Genomic DNA, 19,195 nt, shown 5'->3' with positions numbered 1-19,195 from the left:
GACACATCCCACCAAACCCACACACCATCCCACAACCAGACAGACGGATGACTGGACAGACACTGCAGGGTCTACTTACGCCAGCGGTGACGCCCTGCCAAGCAGAGGAAAACCCAGCCGTGAGTGCGCGTCCATCATGGGATAGCAGAGGGGAAGCGCACACAAGAGAGCCGGGTTAGGGTCAGAAACGAGTTATGGGAATGGGGTGGGTGAAGGAGGAAGAAAAAGAGAAAAAACACGGTCATTGAGGAAGGAACCACGGAAATTAACAGCAGAAATGGGAGCACGTTATGGCCAAGAGGGTTACTCACTGGCACCACAGCATGGTCAGCTCAGCGTGGCTGCGTTAAAAGGAAGAGGAGAAGAGGACCCTTTCCAGGCATACCAGGGGAGGAATAGGGAGGGGATGGGAGGGGACAGGAGGGAGATGGGAAAGGTCCTTCGTGAAGTCTCGATTAATCAACAGTGCATCAATTCCAAAACTGATGGGTGCCCTAGTGGTGAGACCAAATGATAGCAGTCTTCCCAACGTGCAGAAAACAGAAAGTTAGTGAAGAGCATTTCTTTCATTATTCTCCATTGAACTTCCCTTTGGCCATTGCTACTACTTTTAAGAGCACACCAAGGACACACGTGACAAAGAAATGTTAACAGGAAATCCCTGTTAGCTCTTGGGCTTAGGCAGCCTTGTTTTTCTGGGTACGCATGAGCTAATGCTTGTGTTTGTAAACTTGCATGGTCATATTTTCTGCTTTGAATGATGGAATTCAATCGACCTTGCCCAGAATTAGGCGAAGAGCAGCAGCCCTGAGCCTTGGGAGTTTGACTTGAAACTCCAGGACAGGCGACCTCTGCTCCCTGGTGGCCTAGAGGAAGTACTGCATCTCCAAAAGGGCCCCAGGCTCCTCAGTTCCAGCAGAGCCCAGAGAGCCCACACTGTTCCACCCTTGGGGCTGGGGAGCCTGCCCTTTATAACCTGCATGCATATCATGGCCACAAGGGCTGGGGTCTGGAAAGGCCAAGTGCAACTGGGTTCTCTGGGACTTTTTAATCCCTCCATCCCTCTTATTACATCGTTTTTCCTGGCTTTGGAAAAAAGCATCACTGTCATTTCAAGACTTTTTGCCTTGAATTGCTAGGGGATCCTGACCCAGGGATAAGATGTTGCCCAGACTGATAATCAGCCAACGCGGTGGTATTCCCAAGTAGAAAACAGTGAGGAACTATGTGTATGTGTGTAAAAAAGAAACAACAGATAGACAGACAGACACATACACACACACACACACACACACACACACACACGAGGGTGGGGGGAGGGAGAGACAGAGAAAAAGCAACAAGGAGGAAGACAGAAAGAGACATACAGAGAGAGGGAGACACAGAGACACGCAGAGAGAGGGAGACACAGAGACACACAGAGAGAGGTCTGTCTGCATGAATGTTTGCATTGCTAGCATTTTTCATCCACAAATGATTTTCAGCCAACTCTTCCTTTACCAACCCTCAAATTCCCCAACCATAGCTAATGGGTGAATTCCAGGAACCAAGGATGTCTTAAATGCCACTGCCTTGAGGCCGGGCTTCCTAGGGCAAAGAGAAGGGGATTGCTCCCATCTGTGGGACTGATTGCCAGCAGTAGTGTGGATGGTTGGTCACAGACCCCTTCCCAAACCAGAAACCCAGCCAGTGTATTTGAATCAATTCTCATCGCTGGAAGAACCTGGTAACTTCCCCCTCCTTAAAGGACAGCTTCGCTGTGAGAGGCCTGGGGGCCTCCAGAATGGTCCCCTTGTTAAGAGGACTGTAGAAGTCTCTTCTTCCAGCCTCCTCATAGAGCCTGGGAAAATGCAGAGGCTGTGAAAAGCACTTTGAGGAGCCACCATTTTCTGCATTTCTCCACCCTTCTCCTAAAGCTGACCATGGAGAGGGTCTGAAGAGAGGATACCCACGTTCCAGAAGGCCCTGGTGAAGGCTGGCTCCCCTCCAAGGGCCATGCCTCCAGGAGGTCCAACGTGAGGGAAGAAAGCTGGTCCCGATGGTGCCCAATGGCCCAGACCCCTCGGGCTCTGGAGGCACTGAGTGGCGGTGGAGGAGGGAGGCGCTTACCCACTGAAGTCACTGCCTTGGGCTTGGGCCTGCCCAGCGATGGCGTCCATGATGGCATCCTGGGAATACATGCTGATGGGCGTGTTGTACTGCGCATGGATGATGGTGGCCTTGCCGCCCAGCCCCTTCACCTCGATGGGCTTGTGGGTGGACAGGGCCGAGTCCTTCAGGGCACTGGGGTTGAAGCGTTCCTGGTAGTCGGCGCTGGGGGAGGGGTGCGGGAGTACGGGCAGGGAGAGGGAGGAGAAAAGGGCAACAGGTGGTGGTTACATGGGTGGCCAAGGCAAGGGCTGGGCGCGGTGGGTGTCGAGAGAGATCTCCCAGAGCCGAGGCCCTGAACCCCCATAGGCTACACAAGTCTCCTGATGGTGGGTGGTCTGGGTCTATTCAAGAAAATCCTTGGTGCCCTCCCCCAAAGCCCAGTGCAGCAGGTTTTCTTTTTTCTCTTTTCTTTTTTTGATACAGGGTCTCGCTTTGTCGCCCATGGTGGAGTGCAGTGGTGTGATCTCCACTCACTCCAGTCTCAACCTCTTGGGCTCAAGTGATCCTCTCACCTCAGCCTCCTGAGGTAGCTAGGACCACAGGCATATGCCACTATTTTTTTTTTTTCTGTAAAGACAGAGTCTCACGATGTTGCCCAGGTTGGTCTTGAACTCCTGACCTCAAGCTGATCCTTCTGCCTTGGCCTCTCACAGTGTTGGGATTACAGGCATGAGCCACCACTCCTGGCCATAGAAGGGTTTCCTTGCCCATCTTGGCTTTCCAAGATCCCCTGCAGTGCCTGGCTCAGCCTGAGCTCCCTCCCAGGGTCTGCAGGGGCTGCCAGGCACAGAGAGATCTCCCACTACACACAGCAGGGGAAGCGCGGGCATGGGGCTGGGGGTAGGGGACGGGAGCAGCAGCCCAAGCTGAGTCCAGAACGCCCCAAAGGCGAAAAGCAGCTCCACTGGCACCCGCAGGGATTCTGAGCAAGGTTTCTCCGTGAAGGGGCTCTTCCTGCAGGCCACCCCCTTGGTGGCCCAGGGCTCTGATCTTCCAGACGCTTCAGGGAATGTGCTTCTTCCTCAGAGCAGGGCTCCAGCTGCCCAGGCCCCCTCAAGTCCAGTTTGCTGAGTAGCTGGCCATCCTCTACCCACAGGAGGCTCTTCCCTCCAATGGATAGGTGCGCTCCCCCGGCAGACAAGATCCAGTGCAGCCCTTCTGAGGGGTCGCCGGGACAGAAAGGTCTTCAGGCTCACACAGGCCCAGCAGCAGCACAGCCTGTGTCCCCCTCCCCCTGCGCCCGCCACCGTCACCAACCCCAGGCACATCTTAAGCAGCTGCTGCAGCAGGAAATTGGGAATGAAATTAGAACCATCGGATGGAGCCCCCACTCCCACCCCCAAATGCTTCTACTCCAGCTTCACACATGCAGGCTCACCCAGGGGTACAAGTGTACCCCACTCATACATATGCACATACATGTACACATGCCAGCAGGCACACTCTATCCACGCCAGACACACGCAGACACATGCTGGGGCTGGCACGCAAGCGCACACACATGCTGTCCTTTGATACTAACTTGGCTGGAGAGTTGACTACCACCTGGGGAGGAAAAGGGCAAAGAACACAGGGTGGTCAGAGAGAGGCTCCACCAGGGGCAGTTTGAGCGCCGGGGCCATCATCAGCCTGGTCATTGTGGAGGCAGAACCAGCCCAAACCTCAATGGGTGAGGAGAGCAAGGAGTGAGGAGGGAGAACTCACAGCCGGGAATCACAGCTACTGGGACCCTCGGTTTGGTTCAGAGACTGACACAGCAATGTTTCCCTCTTGAGGGGTCCCCAGTGCCCTCTGCTTTGCCAGAAGAAGGGTTTTCTTGTCTATCTTCAGGGGCACTCGTACCGCATACATGAATCCCCCACATACAAACCTGGCTATAGACCCCAGAGAGGAAGCTAGGGGTGGAGACAGGACCAGCTGTGGCTGCTATGGAAAAGGCTGAGGCCCAGGGGCCTCCCTGCCTGTCAGCAGCTCCGGACTAAGAGTCTGTTTTGTGGGGGCAGCTCTGGAATTCTGTCCTGAGCAGGCATTGCAGTGGTAAGGAGGCAGGGTGTGTGCGGGGTTTCCTATGCCCCCTCAAACCTGACCTCCTCTCCCTCCCAGAAGAGATGCAGGCAGCTCTGGCTGCTCCTCTTGGGGTATAGGGGAGTGGGGTGCACAGTCACCAGGTGCCACTCTTAAAGGCCCCTTGGGCCAGCAATGAGGCAGGATGGAGGAGCAAGCAGGCGCAGGGAGAAGTGTGAGCTCAACAGCCGAGGCAGCACAGTGAGAGGCCCCTTCCTCTCACTCTGACCTGAGAGTGAGCCTCCCAGAGCATGGTCTCTGTAGGGAAAGCAGTGTCTGTCCCGTGTTTCTTTAAATGCAAATTCCCTGCAGTGGCAGACCCTGTGGCCAGCAGCCCTGTCTGGGGCCTGTGAGGGAGACAGTGTGGAAGGTGGGGGGCTCTGTCCCCAAACTCTGCCACCTTCTTGAATCTGCCCAGTGTGGGCTGTAGCTGGGGGAGCTTGGGCCCCGGCCAGCCTGGTCCTGGTCATTTGCAGCCAAACCCTGGGGAGCCAGGCTCAAGTCAGTGGTCCCCGGTCCCAGGGAGCAGCACAGTGGCCCTGCTCTGCCCCAGGCCTGCCACTGCCTCAGAACTGATAAAATTCACTCTATCCTCCCAGGCTCAAAATAGCTGCAAGTGGAGCTATATTAGGAAAGGGCCAGCACGGAGCTCCATTCCTTCTCCATTTTTGGCCAGTGCTGACAGCTGCAGGGTCATCTCTTGCCCTGACCAGCCCAGGGCCCCCTGCAGAGGGCAGTGTTGGCCTGGTGGGGTGGGGGTTGCCTCTGCCCTGCCTTGGCAGCCTGCTCCTTCTTTGACATTTATTCCTGCCTCCTGCTCAGCTTCTCCCACCCAGGACCTGGGGCTGGGATGGCTGCAGCAAACACATCTGAGAGGAGCCAGTGCCTGGGTCTTGGGGAAGACGAGCCAAAGATGTAAGACCTGCCCAGGGGCCCTTGCACTGAGTGGCCTGAGGGGCACTGCCCTTCAGTGCCAGCCCCAGAAGGGAGGAGAAGAAGGGGGCTGCTGGGATGCCTATGCCTGTCTGCCCTTGCACCACATCTGTTTCTCTCTCCTCCTTCCAAGAGGATACGAGGTGCCAAAGAATTGCACTGCAAGCTGCCCAGAGGAGAGAGTAGGGGAAGGGGCTTCTTTTTGGAGCCAGACAGGACAGAGTTCAAGTTGTGACCCTGCCTCTTCCTAGCACTGTGACTCCGGGCAAATTACCCACCCGTCCCAGCCTGTTTCCTAATTCTAATTCTTGAGATGGTAGTGCCTACCACACAGGTGGGTTGTGCAGACTGAACGGGTCATGAGTCTAAGGTGCTCAGCATGGGAGAAGTGTGCCATGGATAAGCACAGGGATTAGCCCTTGCTGACCCTGTTGCTGACCCACTTAGCATAGGTGGTGGCCTCAGCCCAGCAGAGGTTGCCCTAGGCCAGCCCAGGTCAGAGGCTCCAGCCCTTCCTGCCGGCATTGCCTGAGACAGCAGCATCAGCTTTTACTTTGGATGAAGCACCCACTGCACATCCTCACCTAGCCCACCATCCCTTGGAGGAAACGTCAGACTCTGCTGCTCTGAGCACCAAGAAATAATTTACACATTCATCAGGGTCTGGGCAGCCCCTGCACCGACAGCAGAGTACCTTAGGCACTATGGGAAGCAGAGGTGGGCCTGGCCCCTCACTTCCCTGAGCAGGCAGCAAGTCCCTGTCTCAATGCAAAGTGGAGTCAGGCAGACCTGCATGCCAGTTCTGTCTGCCACTTACTAGCTGTGTGACCTTGGGCAAATTACTTGCTCTCTCTGAGTGTCTATTTTCCAGCTATAAAATGGGGAAAATCATGCCCACCTCTGGAGTTGCAGAGAGAGTTGTGTTAGAGAGAGTTGCTGAGAGATAAGGCATGTGGACTGTTAGCTGGTCCATAGCCAGAGTGCATGGTCAGTATGGGGAGACATTATCATCATTGCAGGTGGGTCTCCTGGGAGTCCCAGGCCACCAGAGGCTGACCTCTCTGCCTGAGGCCAGTTCCTGAAAAGGACCAGGAAGACCTACCAGCCCAACAAATGCGGGACAAGGAGGTCATCTCTGTTCTACTATTCCCTGAGTTTTCTGGCAAAAGTCCTTTGCTGGGGAACCCTGGGGGCATATATGGCTCTGTCACCTTGGGTAAGGGAAGCAAGCCATGTGGTGCCAGAGATCAGCTTCACTGAGGATTCCAGAAAGAGCTGGGGGGGCGGTGGGGAAGCTGAGGGCCACAGGGAGCAGTGACCCGATGGGGCACAGGTGCCTTCTGCTGCAAGGGCAAAGGCAAGGGCATGGGCTTGGGCCAGACTGACCGGATTCCTACTGTGACTCTTCTGGGTGGCTCCAGGCAGTGATGATACCAGGTGTCATGCAGTGAGTGGGTGACAGACAAAGCTCAGAGCTTTACAAGTGTTGGGCCCTTTATCCTCCCAATAACCCTGAGACATGGACAGTGTGATTCCTCCATGATTCGGAGGAGGAACCCTGAACCACTAGGCTCTACTGCCTTGACTCAGCCTGCCCTGCCTGGAGAGGGCTATGCCAATTGCACAGGGCGGGAGTAGAAGTTAGGGTGAGAGAACAAGCGTGAAGGGCTCAGAGCTAACACAGGCCCAGTGGGGGGACTCTGTTCCCTTGCCTCCCCCCTACAGTGCCCCAGTCCCACGTCCTTTTAACTGCTGTGCTCCCAGAGTCCCGCCAGCTAGACCTTAGGGGTGAGGCTGCTGTTCTCCTGCACAGCCCCTTTCTCCTTGGGGTCCTGCTTCCTCGCCACCCCACCCTGGCCAAGGTCACTCCTGCAAACCCGCTCCCTGCACGCCACTGCCAAAGAGTCTCTCCATATACAATTCAAGGGCTCCCTCCTCCAGGCAGCTTCCCAGACTATTCCTAGTCCCAGATAACTCGCTTTTCCACCTCTCGAACGCTCCCCTGCTCCTGCCTCCGAGCTCCCAGAGGGGTGGGGACCTGTGCATAGCTCTTGAAGGCTGCAGGCTGTGCTGTCCTGTTCTGGGGAGTGGCCTAGTGAAAAAGTGTTGTAAGTCAGAATCTCCTGAATTCAGGACTGGCTCGGCCACATGGTAGCTGGACAAACGGACTGTGACTTAACCTTCTCTGAGCCTCAGTTTCCTCCTCTGCAAAATCCGACATGTCACCCCAGCGTGGTTGGTTGTATAAATCGCTAGCATGCCCGGCTCATGGCAAACGCCGCAGGATCACTGCTGACCTCATGGGCTCGGGGCTGGCTGGATTGGGGCCAGTGCCTCGCTCTGACCACCTGACCAGGTCTCTGCCGAGCACCGAGGACCCAGGTGGCCCAGGCCACCTGTGGAGAGCTGTATGTCCGTTACCTACCCTCCTGGGAGTCCGACACCCGAGGCCTTCCCTCGGAGGCTCATCTGGTACATCTGAGCCATCTCCCTCAGGGTCTCTGCCGAGTACAGGCCAATGGGGTTGTTATATTGCCTCGGCTGGCTCGAGCCCGGCAGGGCTTTTGGGCCGAGTAGGTCCCGGGCCCCCTCTGGGCTGGTCTTGGCCCTCAGGCTGGCCCGCGGAGGGCCAGGGTCAGAGGCCTCGGCGAGTGAGGAGAAGGCGGAGGGCTGGGAGAAGGCAGGGCTAAAGGTGGGCCTGAGCTCCGGGGTGCCTGGGGTGCCTGGGCTGGCCCTCGCCTCAGGGCTGGGGCTGGGTGCCACCAGGCTGCCGTTCGTGTCCAGAGCGGGGTCCTGGCACAGGGCAGGCCATGCAGGGGAGAGAGAAGAGAGCGGTTAGAGGCCACACGCGTCCCAGCGCTCCTGCGTGGACCTGAAACAGATGTGTTAGCGCGAGCCCCGCAGCCTGAAGCCCAGAGCGCCTGGGCGCAGCACCTGGAGGGGAGGACACTGGCAGAGGAGCAGGCAGGCACATGGCTCCTGGCCTGGCCTGAGGCTGGCATCTAGCTGGGCAGAGTGCCAAGCCCTGCATGGAAGCCAAGCCAAGCTTCCTGCCCCCAGGGCCCGAGGAAGTGGGTGTAGGGGTCAGGGGATGGCCCGTTCTGTGTCTGTTCCCCCTGCCCCTGAGAGTGGGTGCCCAGTGGGCACAGCCCAGCCTCCTGCTCCACTGACCCCACACTGCCAGTGAGATGAAGTTCCTGGGTTGGTTGTGGGCAGGTGGTGGGGAGGTGAGGAGGGAAGCTGAGGAATTGGGTAGCTCACATTTGGGCCCCTCAGTCTACCTCTGCAAGCATCTCCCAAGCAGCCCTCCACCCACTTCCCCAGTCTGTGACCTACCCCACCCCTGTCAGCCTCTTTTTCTCCCCTCTCCCCACCCCCCTGCCCAATCTGTCCCACTGGACAGGTGGGGTCACTATCAGCTCACATAGGGGGAGAAGTTGAGCAGGGAGCCCTCGGGGGTTGAGCTGCTTGGCGGGGCCTTGGGAAGGGGGCAGTGGTGAGGTCTGGAGCCAGGGCTTGGCCTCCCTTCTCCCCCATGCCTGCCATTACCAGCACGTCCTAAGGGCTACAGGGGCATGCACTTGGGAGGGGCAGGTGGGGAAGTGGAAACCAGAGGGAGAGATCTGGGTGAGGCCAACAGGCCCCTCCACACCTGGAGGTCCTCGTCAAGCTGGGCCTCAGCCACAGTCACCCAGCGGTGGCCCCCTTGGCAAATGAAGGTCAGAGCCTGGATGCTCGTCCCCTGCCTGGCCAGGAGGGTGACCCCTCTCTTGGGAACACTGCTGCCCAAGCTGGCTTCCTATCAGCCCAGCCACGAGGCATAGCGGAGGTGGCTTGCACCCAGGCAGGCATTCATTCCCACATCCAGTGTTCAAGAGGGGCTTGAAAGTCTCTCCCAAGGGGCTGCCTCACTTCCCCAGGGTCAGCTGCAGCAGGGACAGGGATGGGGCAGGGCTGATCCCACGGCCTCATCCCAGTTGGGCCAGCCAAAGACCAGGCAGGCTGGCCAGGGCCAGCACTCCAGTAACCAGGGCTGAGTGGACCCCGCCGCCACAGTCAGCACCTACCTTCTGGTGAGGGATCACCGGCAGAGGGGTCTGGACTGGAGGTGCTGTCGTGGAGATGGGAATGGGACGCTTTGATCTGTAGAAACCAGAAATGAGACCAGGTGAGGAAGTTGCCCCTGGGGCCAGAAGCTCCTGCCTGGGCAGGGCTGGTGAGGAGAGAGCAAGAGAGAGCCAGAGTCAGCTCTCAGAGATAGCTGAGTCAGAGGGCCCCAGATCCACTGTCCACCCCATGGGCTGGATCTCCCCAAGAAGGCCCTGGGCCCGAAGAGGATGGAGAAATCATGGCCCCTGGGCATTTTGGTCAGAATCCATGGGCCCCTGCTACGTCACTGAGGGCTGCCTGGGCAAAGTGGAAGTAGGTAAGACCTGCCTTCCAGGACCAATGGCCCACGTACGGGCAGCACCAGGACCACCCTCTCTGCCTTAACTGTAAAGTGAGGCAGTAATGTCTGCCTCTAGGTGCTTGACAGCGACTTGGGCCTGGTCATTCCTCTGGCCCAGGGCTGTCCTTATCTTCCTGCACAGTTTTGTAGCCCAGGGCGGGGCCCACTCAATTGCTATGGGACAATCCCTCTTTTGGCCCCTGCCCCATGCCCACACCCAAGCCTCCGCCCCCTGCTCTGGAGAGCTCCCACCTACTTCTGCAGGGTGAGGCTCAAGTTGTAGCTGGCAGACTTGATCTTGTTCTGGGCTTCCAGGTGGGTCATGGTGTCTGTGTTGACGCCGTCAATGGCCACCACGAGGTCACCCTGGCTGAGCTGGGACTGGGCTGCCTTGCTGCCTGGTGTGATCTGATTGGATAGCGGAGGTGGGGGGTGAGCATAAGGAAGGTGGTCCTGAGGAAAGGCCAGTCCTTGGGGAAGAGTCACCCGGGAGTATTCAGCAGAAGCCGTCATTGTGTTTTTCATTCGCTACGGCCAGTACCAGCTGCTAACCAAGCCTAGTTCCTCTTTCCGGCACATGACTACCACATTGCTTAGAGCTTTGTGTCTGACTGCAGCCTTGGGACTAGCTCTGGCCAACTGAATGAGGGTGGAAGCAATGTATGCTCCTTCCAGGTCTGCCTCTAGCAACCATCCTTGTGATCCTGCACACTCTCTGCTTGTTGACTGACTGAATGCAGGGCATGGAGAGGAGGAGAGATGATTAAGGAGCACTGTATTGGACGTTGCATGAATGAGAAACTTTTGTTGTTCTGAGCCATTAAGGTTTGGAGGCTGTTGGACATGGTGGCTCATGCCTATAATCCCAGCACTTTGGGAGGCTGAGGTAGGAGAATTGCTTGAGGCCAGGAGTTTGAGGCCAGCCCGGGCAACAGAGCCCAGACCCTGTTTCTACAAAAATAAAAATATTTGGCAGGGTGTGGTGGTGCATGGCTGTAGTTCTAGCTACTCAGGAGGCAGGTGAGAGGGTCACTCCAGCCTAGGAGTTTGAGGTTACAATGAGCTATGATCACTCACCACTGAACTCCAGCGTGGGTGACAGAGGGAGACTCTGTCTCTTAAAAATTTGCAGGCATCTTCTGGGTGTGGTGGCTCGCGCCTGTAATCCCAGCACTTTGGGAGGCCGAGGTGGGTGGATCACAAGGTCAGGAGTTCGAGATCAGCCTGGCCAATATGGTGAAACCCTGTCTCTACTAAAAATACAAAAATTAGCCATGCCTGGTGGTGGGCGCCTGTAGTCCCAGCTACTTGGGAGGCTGAGGCAGGAGAATTGCTTGAACCCAGGAGGCAGAGGTTGCCGTGAGCTGAGATTGCGCCACTGCACTCCAGCCTGGGTGACAGAGGGAGACTCGGTCTTAAAAAAAAAAAAAAAAAAAAAAAAAAAAAAGGTGGCCAGGTGTGGTGGCTCATGCCTGTAATCCCAGCACTTTGGGAGGCTGAGGCAGGCAGATCACCTGAGGTCAGCCTGGCCAACATGGTGAAACCCCGTCTGTACCAAAATTACAAAAAAATTAGCTGGACATGGTGGCATGTTCCTGTAGTCCCAGCTACTCGGGAGGCTGAAGCAGGAGAATCGCTTGAACTCTTGATTGAACCCAGGAGGTGGAGGTTGTAGTGAGCTAAGATTATGCCACTGCACTCCAGCCTGGGTGACAGAGCGAGACTCTGTCTAAAAACAAACAAACAAAAAACTGCAGGCTATTTGTAACCTTGATTAGCCTCTTATAACCCCTGCACCCTGCAAAGCTATGGAGCACTTTTCAGACTCCAGGAGAAAAGGGAGATGCAGCAGCTAAGACACAGCAGCATCCCAGAGACACTGCCAGGCTGAAGGGCAGGATAAATGCACCCACTCAAAAGCATCTTAGTGCCAGGTGCTTTGTGCTACCTGGCAGATGTGGAGAGAGTGAGGTAGCCGACAACCCTGCCTGGATGAGCAAACTCAGCTGGGAAATGGGGCAGGGCTTAGGGTTCTGTAGTTGATGTCATACCTCCAGAAGGCAGGGTGCAGGTGTGGGGGCCAGTTCCCAAACCCTGAGCCCCGATAATACCACAGAATGTTACAGTCTGGAGGCCCCATCTTCAGTGTAACCACACAGAATGCCACTGCAACTCCATCCCGGGAATTCCCCATGGAATCTCAGGAAGGCCACACCTCCTGGGACATTACTTGGGATGTCATCATGGCTCAGACTGCACTCTTGGGGACATGATGCACGATGCCAAATTCTGCACCCCCGGCCTCCAGTAATAGCATACTGAATGCTTTGGTGGCCCTGCCCACAGTAATATCACATGAGATGCAAAATTTCAGAGGTTCTAATAATGTCACCTAAAACGGCTTGATGGCTGGCCCCTAGTGACATTAGCAGCCCCACCCCTAAAGATACCTCATGGAATGCCAGAGACTCTGGCTGTACCCTCTGTGACATCACATGGAATGGGCTGGCCCCTGCTAATATCACATAGAATGGCTTTATGACCTGACTCCCACCACACCATGTTGGAGGTCCCCAACCCCCATGACATCATGAGGAGTGCCATGCAGGCCTGGCCTTCAGGGACATCACAGGAAAGAGGAGGCTCTGGACCCCACCCCCTACAAGCCGTGGCTGGAAGTGTTCCTTGGCTTTGCCTCCCAAATATGCCCACCAGCCAGTCCTCTGGGCTTCTCTGGGCACATCCCAGTCACCTTCCTGGCTATAACCCAAGGACCAAGCCAGCTCCTAGGGTTGGCAGAAGCTAGATTCAGGCCAAGGCCCGAGAACCATCCTAGAAGGAGCCCAGAGAGGCTCTGGGGACAGTCCCTTGCCCCAGGTGCCAAGCCTGGGTGGGCCTCTGGCCAGGCTCTGGGCTTACAGACATGGGTGGAAGCTCCTGCCAGTCCCCTCACAGGGAAGCCCCTTCCAAACCAGGATGCCCTGCAGTCACCAGTCACCAGTGTCCAGCCCATTCCCAGATGGGCTCTGCAGATGCAGCCCAGGAACTGAGTTGTTTCTGCATGACCACATTACGGGTCACAGAAACACTGCCCTACACCATGTGGGTGATAACAGCAAGACCAGGACAGCCCTCTCCAATTGCTGTGAACCTGCCATTTCAGCCCTAGGGGCTATGGTGCCCTCTTTTTTTTTTCTTTTTCTTTTTTTTTTTTTTGAGACAGGGTCTTGCTCTGATGCCCAGGCTGGAGTGCAATGGCATCATCTCGGCTCACTGCAACCTCCGCCTCCTGGGTTCAAGCGATTCTTCTGCCTCAGTCTCCCCAGTAGCTGAGACCACAAGCGCATGCCACCATGCCCGGCTAATTTTTGTATTTTTAGTAGAAAGGGGGTTTTACCATGTTGGCCAGGCTGGTGTTCAACTCCTGACCTCAAGTGATTCGCCTGCCTCAGCCTCCCAAAGTGCTGGGATTACAGACATGAGCCACCACACCCAGCCTGTGGTGCCCTTTTAAAATACTGGCCACCTTGTGCCCACAGCGCCCCTTCCCCTGCCCTGGAATCTGCAGAGACAGGAAAGGACAATATAGAAACAGACGTCTGGACTGCCAGGAAGCCACAGCATCTGCTTTGCAAAGTCCAGCTTGCCCTCCAGGCCCCGCAGGGGCATCTTAGAGCTACTTGAGATTTCTTAAAATACACATAGCCCTTACCCCCAAACTCATTGCCATAGCCTCTATTAATGACAGGAGTGTATTGCTGCCTTGAGTGTAGAGGTGAACAAAGTGTAAAAACCAACATCAGTGAAGGAAAGCAAGAGTTTTCTAGACTGAGAGGGGACTCCTGGGGGCAAGTTGAGCTGCCCAGCCAGGCCTGTCCTGCAGAAAATCAACTTTCCCTACTCCTCTATGTGATCCCCAACATTTTATTATAGACATTTTTGCAGATTTCTAGGCAGGAAAAGTAGAAAACATTCTAAAGTGCACACCTGAACACCCGCCACCATGGCTGTACCATAACATTTCACTCGCTTTGCTTTATCACACTCCATCCCTCCACATCCATCAATCCATCTCATTTGCCGGGCATTTCAAAGAAAGTTGCAGGTACCAGCATACTTCTTTCCAGGGCGAATTTTGCAATGTCTGTTCTGTCCTAGTGAACTGCCCATGGGGCTCCCCCACAGCAGGACACCCCCACAGCAAGGCTGTCTCATGGCAGGGCACCCCCAAATGCCCATCTACAGAGAAGGGGTCATCCCCCTGCAGGGCTGGGTCATTGCAGACCCCACGTAGAAAGGCCGTGACCTCGGTCACAGAGGAGACGCTGACAGGAAAGATGGGAGTTGTGTCCAGAAGATCATGATGACAGCATGAGCAAGGGCAACAGAATGATATCCAAGAGAGGCCGGGGCCAGATCAGAGGGGCCCTCTGCAGGGCTATCTGACTGTCCTCCCTCTGGAGCTGCCTCAGAGACATCTTTCTCCCACAGGCATGGGTCAGCGGGCACCAGCCCTCCCCGCCAGGTCTCCTCACTTCCCCTCACCTAGACCTGCCTGGCTCTCCCTCATCCTCAGGTATGGGCCGGGGGGATGCTTGCTCCCAAGGGAGAGCTCAACCTCCTGGGGTCTGGTCAGTAGCCAAGCCTCTGACCAGAGGGAAGTGGCTGAGCTGGATCCCCTGCCCAGTGCCTCTCCCCTGCAGCTGTGTCTGCTTGTCAGGGCTCAGCTGGCCTGGCCTTTGGCTGCCCTGAGTAGGGTCCAACATCCCTCAGGGTGGGGGCTGGGGGTGCTGATATCCTCCTCTAGGGAGGTGCTTCAGGCAGGATGGAGGCAGGGACCCTATGGATGATCAGGAGCCATCGGATGCCTTCACCCCACCTCAGGAGCAGCCTGCCTGGGTGGGTTGGAGGGGGGCACCCTCAGACCCTTGCCCAGAGTCCAGGGCTCATGGAGAGTGCAGTCCAGGCATGATGCTTCCACGTCTGTCTTGTCTGACTCCATCCTCCTCTTTCCTTTCTGTGTTTCAGAAAGGGCCCAAAGCACCCAAATCCTTGGAGCTGTGGTTTTTTCTTTTTAATCTTTCTATCCGCCTTTGAGCATTTAAATGCCTCCCTTGAATGAGTGTTTCATTCCCACTTCACATTTCAGTCTTCTCCCACCAATGGGCCCCTCTAAACCCCGGAAACCCAACCCTGGGCGCAGCCTAGAATGGCCTCAGGGTGGGGCACCGAGCTCCTGTCTCCAAAGCCCCCAAGAAAGGCTGCAGGTGTTTGGAGGCCAAGATCAGCTCCCTGCCCCCAGGAGCCCTTCCGCCTTGCTGGGCCAAGGTCTTAGGGCACCTCCAAGGGCAGCCCAGGGAGAGCTGGTGCCAGAGCCACTTGTGAGTGCTGGGGGCTGGGGGTGGGGAGGCAGCAAAGGAGGAGCACAGGTGCCAGTATGGGCCGGGCCCCTGGCTTCGGTGCCAGCCTCCAAGCCCTCCAGTGTCAAGAGAATGACAATGCCTTTCTCGGGATTGTTGTGAGGATTATGTCGTTAAACAGGGGATTATGTAAGGAAGGTGCAGAGCTGAGAGAGTTTCAGGAAAACTCCAAATCCAGGAGGCACAGTGCTGACCCCATCTGCTACCCCCAGAAGGTGCGAGGCTGGCTGGCTACATCCCCGGGCTCCACAGGAAACAAGATCCACAGCTGGCAGAGGGTGGAGCTTGAGGAGCCAGCCCTGACTGACCAGTTCTGAGCCAGCCTGCTGTCCCTAGAGGGGCCTGGGTGTTGGGGGGAGGGGAGGAAAGGTCTGTCCAAGGCCCAGGGGAAAGAAGGCGCCAGTGAGGCTTCAGACGCACCCATGTCATCGGCTCCTATTTCTCCAGTTTCCTGGCAGCAGAGAGAGCAGCTGGGCTCTGCAGACGTTTCTGGCCATCATTCACTCCCGGTGTTCAAACCAGGCAGGCCCCTGCCTTCCTCCTCTTCTAGATCTGCCAGTGTAGATGTGGTGGGTGGAGGCTGGGGCAGGTGGCAGATAAGTAGGAAGGGTACAAGTTTCAGCAGCTCCCCCTCCCCACACTCCCAGGCTGCCTGCCTGGGTTGGGGCAGGTGGGACAAAGTGCATTTTCATTGTATGATTAAATTACTGTCTTGTCCTGCTCTGCTGCCTTCCCATCTGGCCTCCCCTGGGGCTTTGCTTATGCTCACCCTCTCACTGGAACCTTCTGTCTCCCCATGTTACCACTCCCCAACTCCACCCTGGCTGATAAATAAGCCGGAGTCCCCTCAATGCTCAAAAAGCCTCTCCCTGCCTGCCTGGGTGGCTCCAACTGGCTCCTGTCATGTCTCCTTTCTGCACCTCCAGACTCCTCCAAGAAGTGACCCGCACATCCTGCCCCCACTGCCACTGCCTCCCACCTGCTCACACACAGCCGTCTGCCTTTGGCCCCATTATTCCACGCATATCAATGACCTTCTGTGTCCAAAGCCACGGGTCACTGCCCCCTCTCTAGCTGACCACACCTCCCCTGGCTTTCCTCAAGTGTCTCTTGAGTCTCTCCTGCCTCTCTTCCTCCTGTCCAGGTCCACAGTTCCATTTGGGTCTTCGGTGTGGCCAATAAAATGCCCTCATGGGCACTGGCTCTCAAGGGCCCCCAGCAAGGCCCATTCTTGTGTCCAAGGATGGTTCCTGGGCAGAGGTGGAGCCTGGTCCCAAAGGGGTGCCAAAGCTGTGTTTGGGGGTGGGAGGGCTCAGTGTAGAGGAGGGTCTTTGCAGTCAGGGGCAGCCTCTGGATGAGAGGGGACCATGTAGAAAGGGAAGGAGACTCAGGGAATTGGGGAGCTAGCCCCCAGCAGAGCCTGGCCCAGCGTTTCTCAAACAGCCCTGCAGTCCTGACACTGGCTACCCCACAATATCTGTAGGCCCGGAGCCCTGGGGCTGCTTATGCAGCTGCCCTTGCACGGTGTCCTGGCCCAGGGGCCTCCAAGGGTCCAATTCATTCCCCAGGACCCAGCCAGCCTCATGTCCTCTCCTTTTGGATCCCTCACAGAGTTAGATGCAGTTCTGAGCAGCCCAGAGGACCTGGCCTGGGGGACCTCTAAGAATGCATTCCCCAGCTGTGAGCCTCTGAGCCTCTGGCCGTTTACCTTCCCCTGTTGATAGACGGATGTTGCAGGGAGGCCCCTGCCAGCCCCACTGAAGCCCTCGGAGGCTTGCCTGACCTTCAGTGCGGCTATAAACAGCACGGCCTGTCAGCACTGCTAAGAGCTGCCCAAGAAACAGCACTGCGTGCTCCAGCGGCCCCGAAATTCCAGGAATTGCCGGCACAGCTACCCCAGAATAGTCTCAGCCTGTCCCCCTTCCTCTCCCCAGAGACCCTCTGTCCTCAGCATGTTCCCACCACAGCTCGGAGAGTCTGATAAATACTGGAACCGAAACCCACAGAGAAGAGGCCTCTGAGCTGGTGCTCCAGGTGAGCCTGCAGGCGGGGTGGCTGAGACCCTAGGAAGAGAGGGTTTCCAGTAGACAGGCAGGCCCCTCCTGGGCCCAGGCTCAGCCCCCGACTCCACCAGTCTCACAATCAGTCCCAGTAGACAACAGGTGGAAAGTTTTCACAAGTGCCTGTTAGAAAGAGCTCTCACAGGTGTGGAAGGCATCATTTTATTTGTTTATTTATTTATTTATTTTTAAGATGGAGTCTCACTCTGTCCCCCAGAATGGAGTGCAGTGGTGCGATCTCAGCTCACTGCAACCTCTGCCTCCTGGGTTCAAGCTATTCTCTCCTGCCTCAGCCTCTTGAGTAGCTGGGATCACAAGCATGCACCACCACACCTGGTTAATTTTTGTATTTTTAGTGGAGACAGGGTTTCACCATGTTGGCCAGGCTGGTCTCAAACTCCTGACCTCAAGTGGTCTGCCCCCTCGGCCTCCCAAAGTGCTGGGATTACAGGCATGAGGCACCGTGCCCAGCCTGCTATCCCCATTTTAAGGGTGAGAAAAACTGAGGCTGAGCAGGTAAACAGACTTCTGAGGCGACACAGCTGAGAGCAGCAGAGCCTAACAAAGCATACTCCTCTTCCCCAAGGCGGGGGCATGAGAGGCATGAAGAGGTGAGACCCCAGACCACGGCTCCAGCCTCTGGCCAGCTGCCAGGGCAGAGGCCTTTGGAGCTGCTCCATCTCTGGGCTGCTCCCCCTTCTCCACTTCCTGGAGAACTGGCTGGGGTGGGGTGAAAGGGCAGCTCATGTTGCAGGCCCAGCCACACCTGTCCAGGATAAATAAAGGCATTTCCCCGCCACCCTCCTTTCCCAGTCTCCCTCTTGAACTCCCTTCTCTGTGGGTCTGCAAGCAGAGACCCTATGAAGGGATGCCTTGAGGGGCTGCTGCTGCCCCAAAGTTGCTGCCATGAGCCCCCGGGAGCCACCACCCAGCCTGCAGGTGGTCTGTGTCCTTCCAGGAGGAGCTGCAGCACACACCTGCAGCTGAGAGGGGACAGACCCTCCCCAGTGCCTCTCTATTAGTCCCAGTTAGAGGGGTGAGCAAGCCAGCATGGGAGTTAGGGGTGACAGGATACAGGAGATCCACCCATGGCCATCCCTGTCCTGTGAGCAAACTCGAGCCTCAGTTTGCCAGGCTCTGAAGCGAGGTAACGATCCCAGCCTCGCCTGCCTGCCCACCCCACAGGGTCACACACTCTTGCCTCTGGTGCCCTATGGCACAGGCTCAGGTCCTGGCTGGGGTGGGAGTGGGGTTCCTCCAGAGAGCTCTGGCCATGCCTCCCCCGTAGGGGGATGTCCCTGGTGCAGAAGGGCCCTGCGAGCCCCAGCAGTAAATCCTATAGCCCTGGTGGGATGGCAGGGCTGTGTCCACAAGGCCTGCCCTGCCAGCAGCACTGAACCAGGACACAAGCCCAGGCTATCAGCAGCCTACCATCAAAATTTCTCAAGAGGCTCCAAGCCCTGGGGAAGGCTCCAGTACCCAGTCCAGCCTGCTCCACGGCTTAGGTGATTTGGGGTATGCCCCTAAAGGAAGCCGAGAGGCCATATCATGCCCATCCCCCGGTGCCCTGCCTGAGCTTCGGGTTCTATTTTTAGAAGTCCCCCCAGTCATTGGATCCAGCACATCCCTGCATACCCCCTCCCCAGAGTAAGGACATTCCTCCTGCTATCTAGCTTAAGGCTTCTGGGCTGCCATTTAAGCCCCTGGCTGGCCGGGGCCAGGTGGCACATAGACCCTGGGTGAGGTCATTGGCTATCCTGAGTGCCACTGAGCCCAGTGGCCAATTTGCACCCATAGGGATAGGGCAGGGAGCACCAGCAGGAGGCCTCGAGATGGTGGAGCTGGGGGAGATGTGGGCTCAGTCCCAGGCAGGGGAGGCCACAGGGCCCATGAGAGAGCACGCAGAGGCTCCATCTTATACAGGAAGGAGTCCTGCAAGCATGGGGGTGGGGAGCTGTGGGAAAGGGCAGTGGGAAATCCACTGGGGCTCACATGCTCACAGGTCACCACCTCATGCAAAGTGTGCAAGGCTGTGGGTGCCCAGGACCCTGTGGTCTCCAGGGCAGTAGATCTGGAGGGGTGGAATCTCCAGGTTAGAACAAGCCACATCTGCAACT

At 56.8% G+C, this 19,195-nt stretch overlaps 1 protein-coding gene across 11 annotated transcripts in view; it reads right to left on the bottom strand.

Annotated features, from left to right (window-relative positions):
* The window catches only part of LDB3 (LIM domain binding 3), a 69,334-nt gene that overhangs the window by 46,703 nt on the left and 3,436 nt on the right, over positions 1–19,195 (bottom strand). For 6 of the 11 annotated variants that reach the window (XM_054660310.2, XM_054660311.2, XM_054660312.2 and 3 more), the window contains exons 3-5: positions 9,855–10,006; positions 9,216–9,291; positions 7,574–7,941 (exon numbers count right to left, since the gene is read on the bottom strand). In XM_054660310.2, coding sequence (XP_054516285.2) covers positions 7,574–7,941; positions 9,216–9,291; positions 9,855–10,006 — 596 coding nt within the window. Of the gene's footprint in view, positions 1–79; positions 95–2,109; positions 2,314–3,673; positions 3,697–7,573; positions 7,942–9,215; positions 9,292–9,854; positions 10,007–19,195 lie in introns of all 11 variants that reach the window. The other 5 variants (XM_054660313.2, XM_016918791.4, XM_016918794.4 and 2 more) reach the window with 2 other exon arrangements.

The sequence above is a fragment of the Pan troglodytes genome, chromosome 8, assembly GCF_028858775.2.
Source record: "Pan troglodytes isolate AG18354 chromosome 8, NHGRI_mPanTro3-v2.0_pri, whole genome shotgun sequence".
Taxonomy (NCBI): domain Eukaryota; kingdom Metazoa; phylum Chordata; class Mammalia; order Primates; family Hominidae; genus Pan; species Pan troglodytes.
Note: the sequence above shows the minus strand (reverse complement) of the source record. Positions and strands in the feature narration are given on the sequence as shown.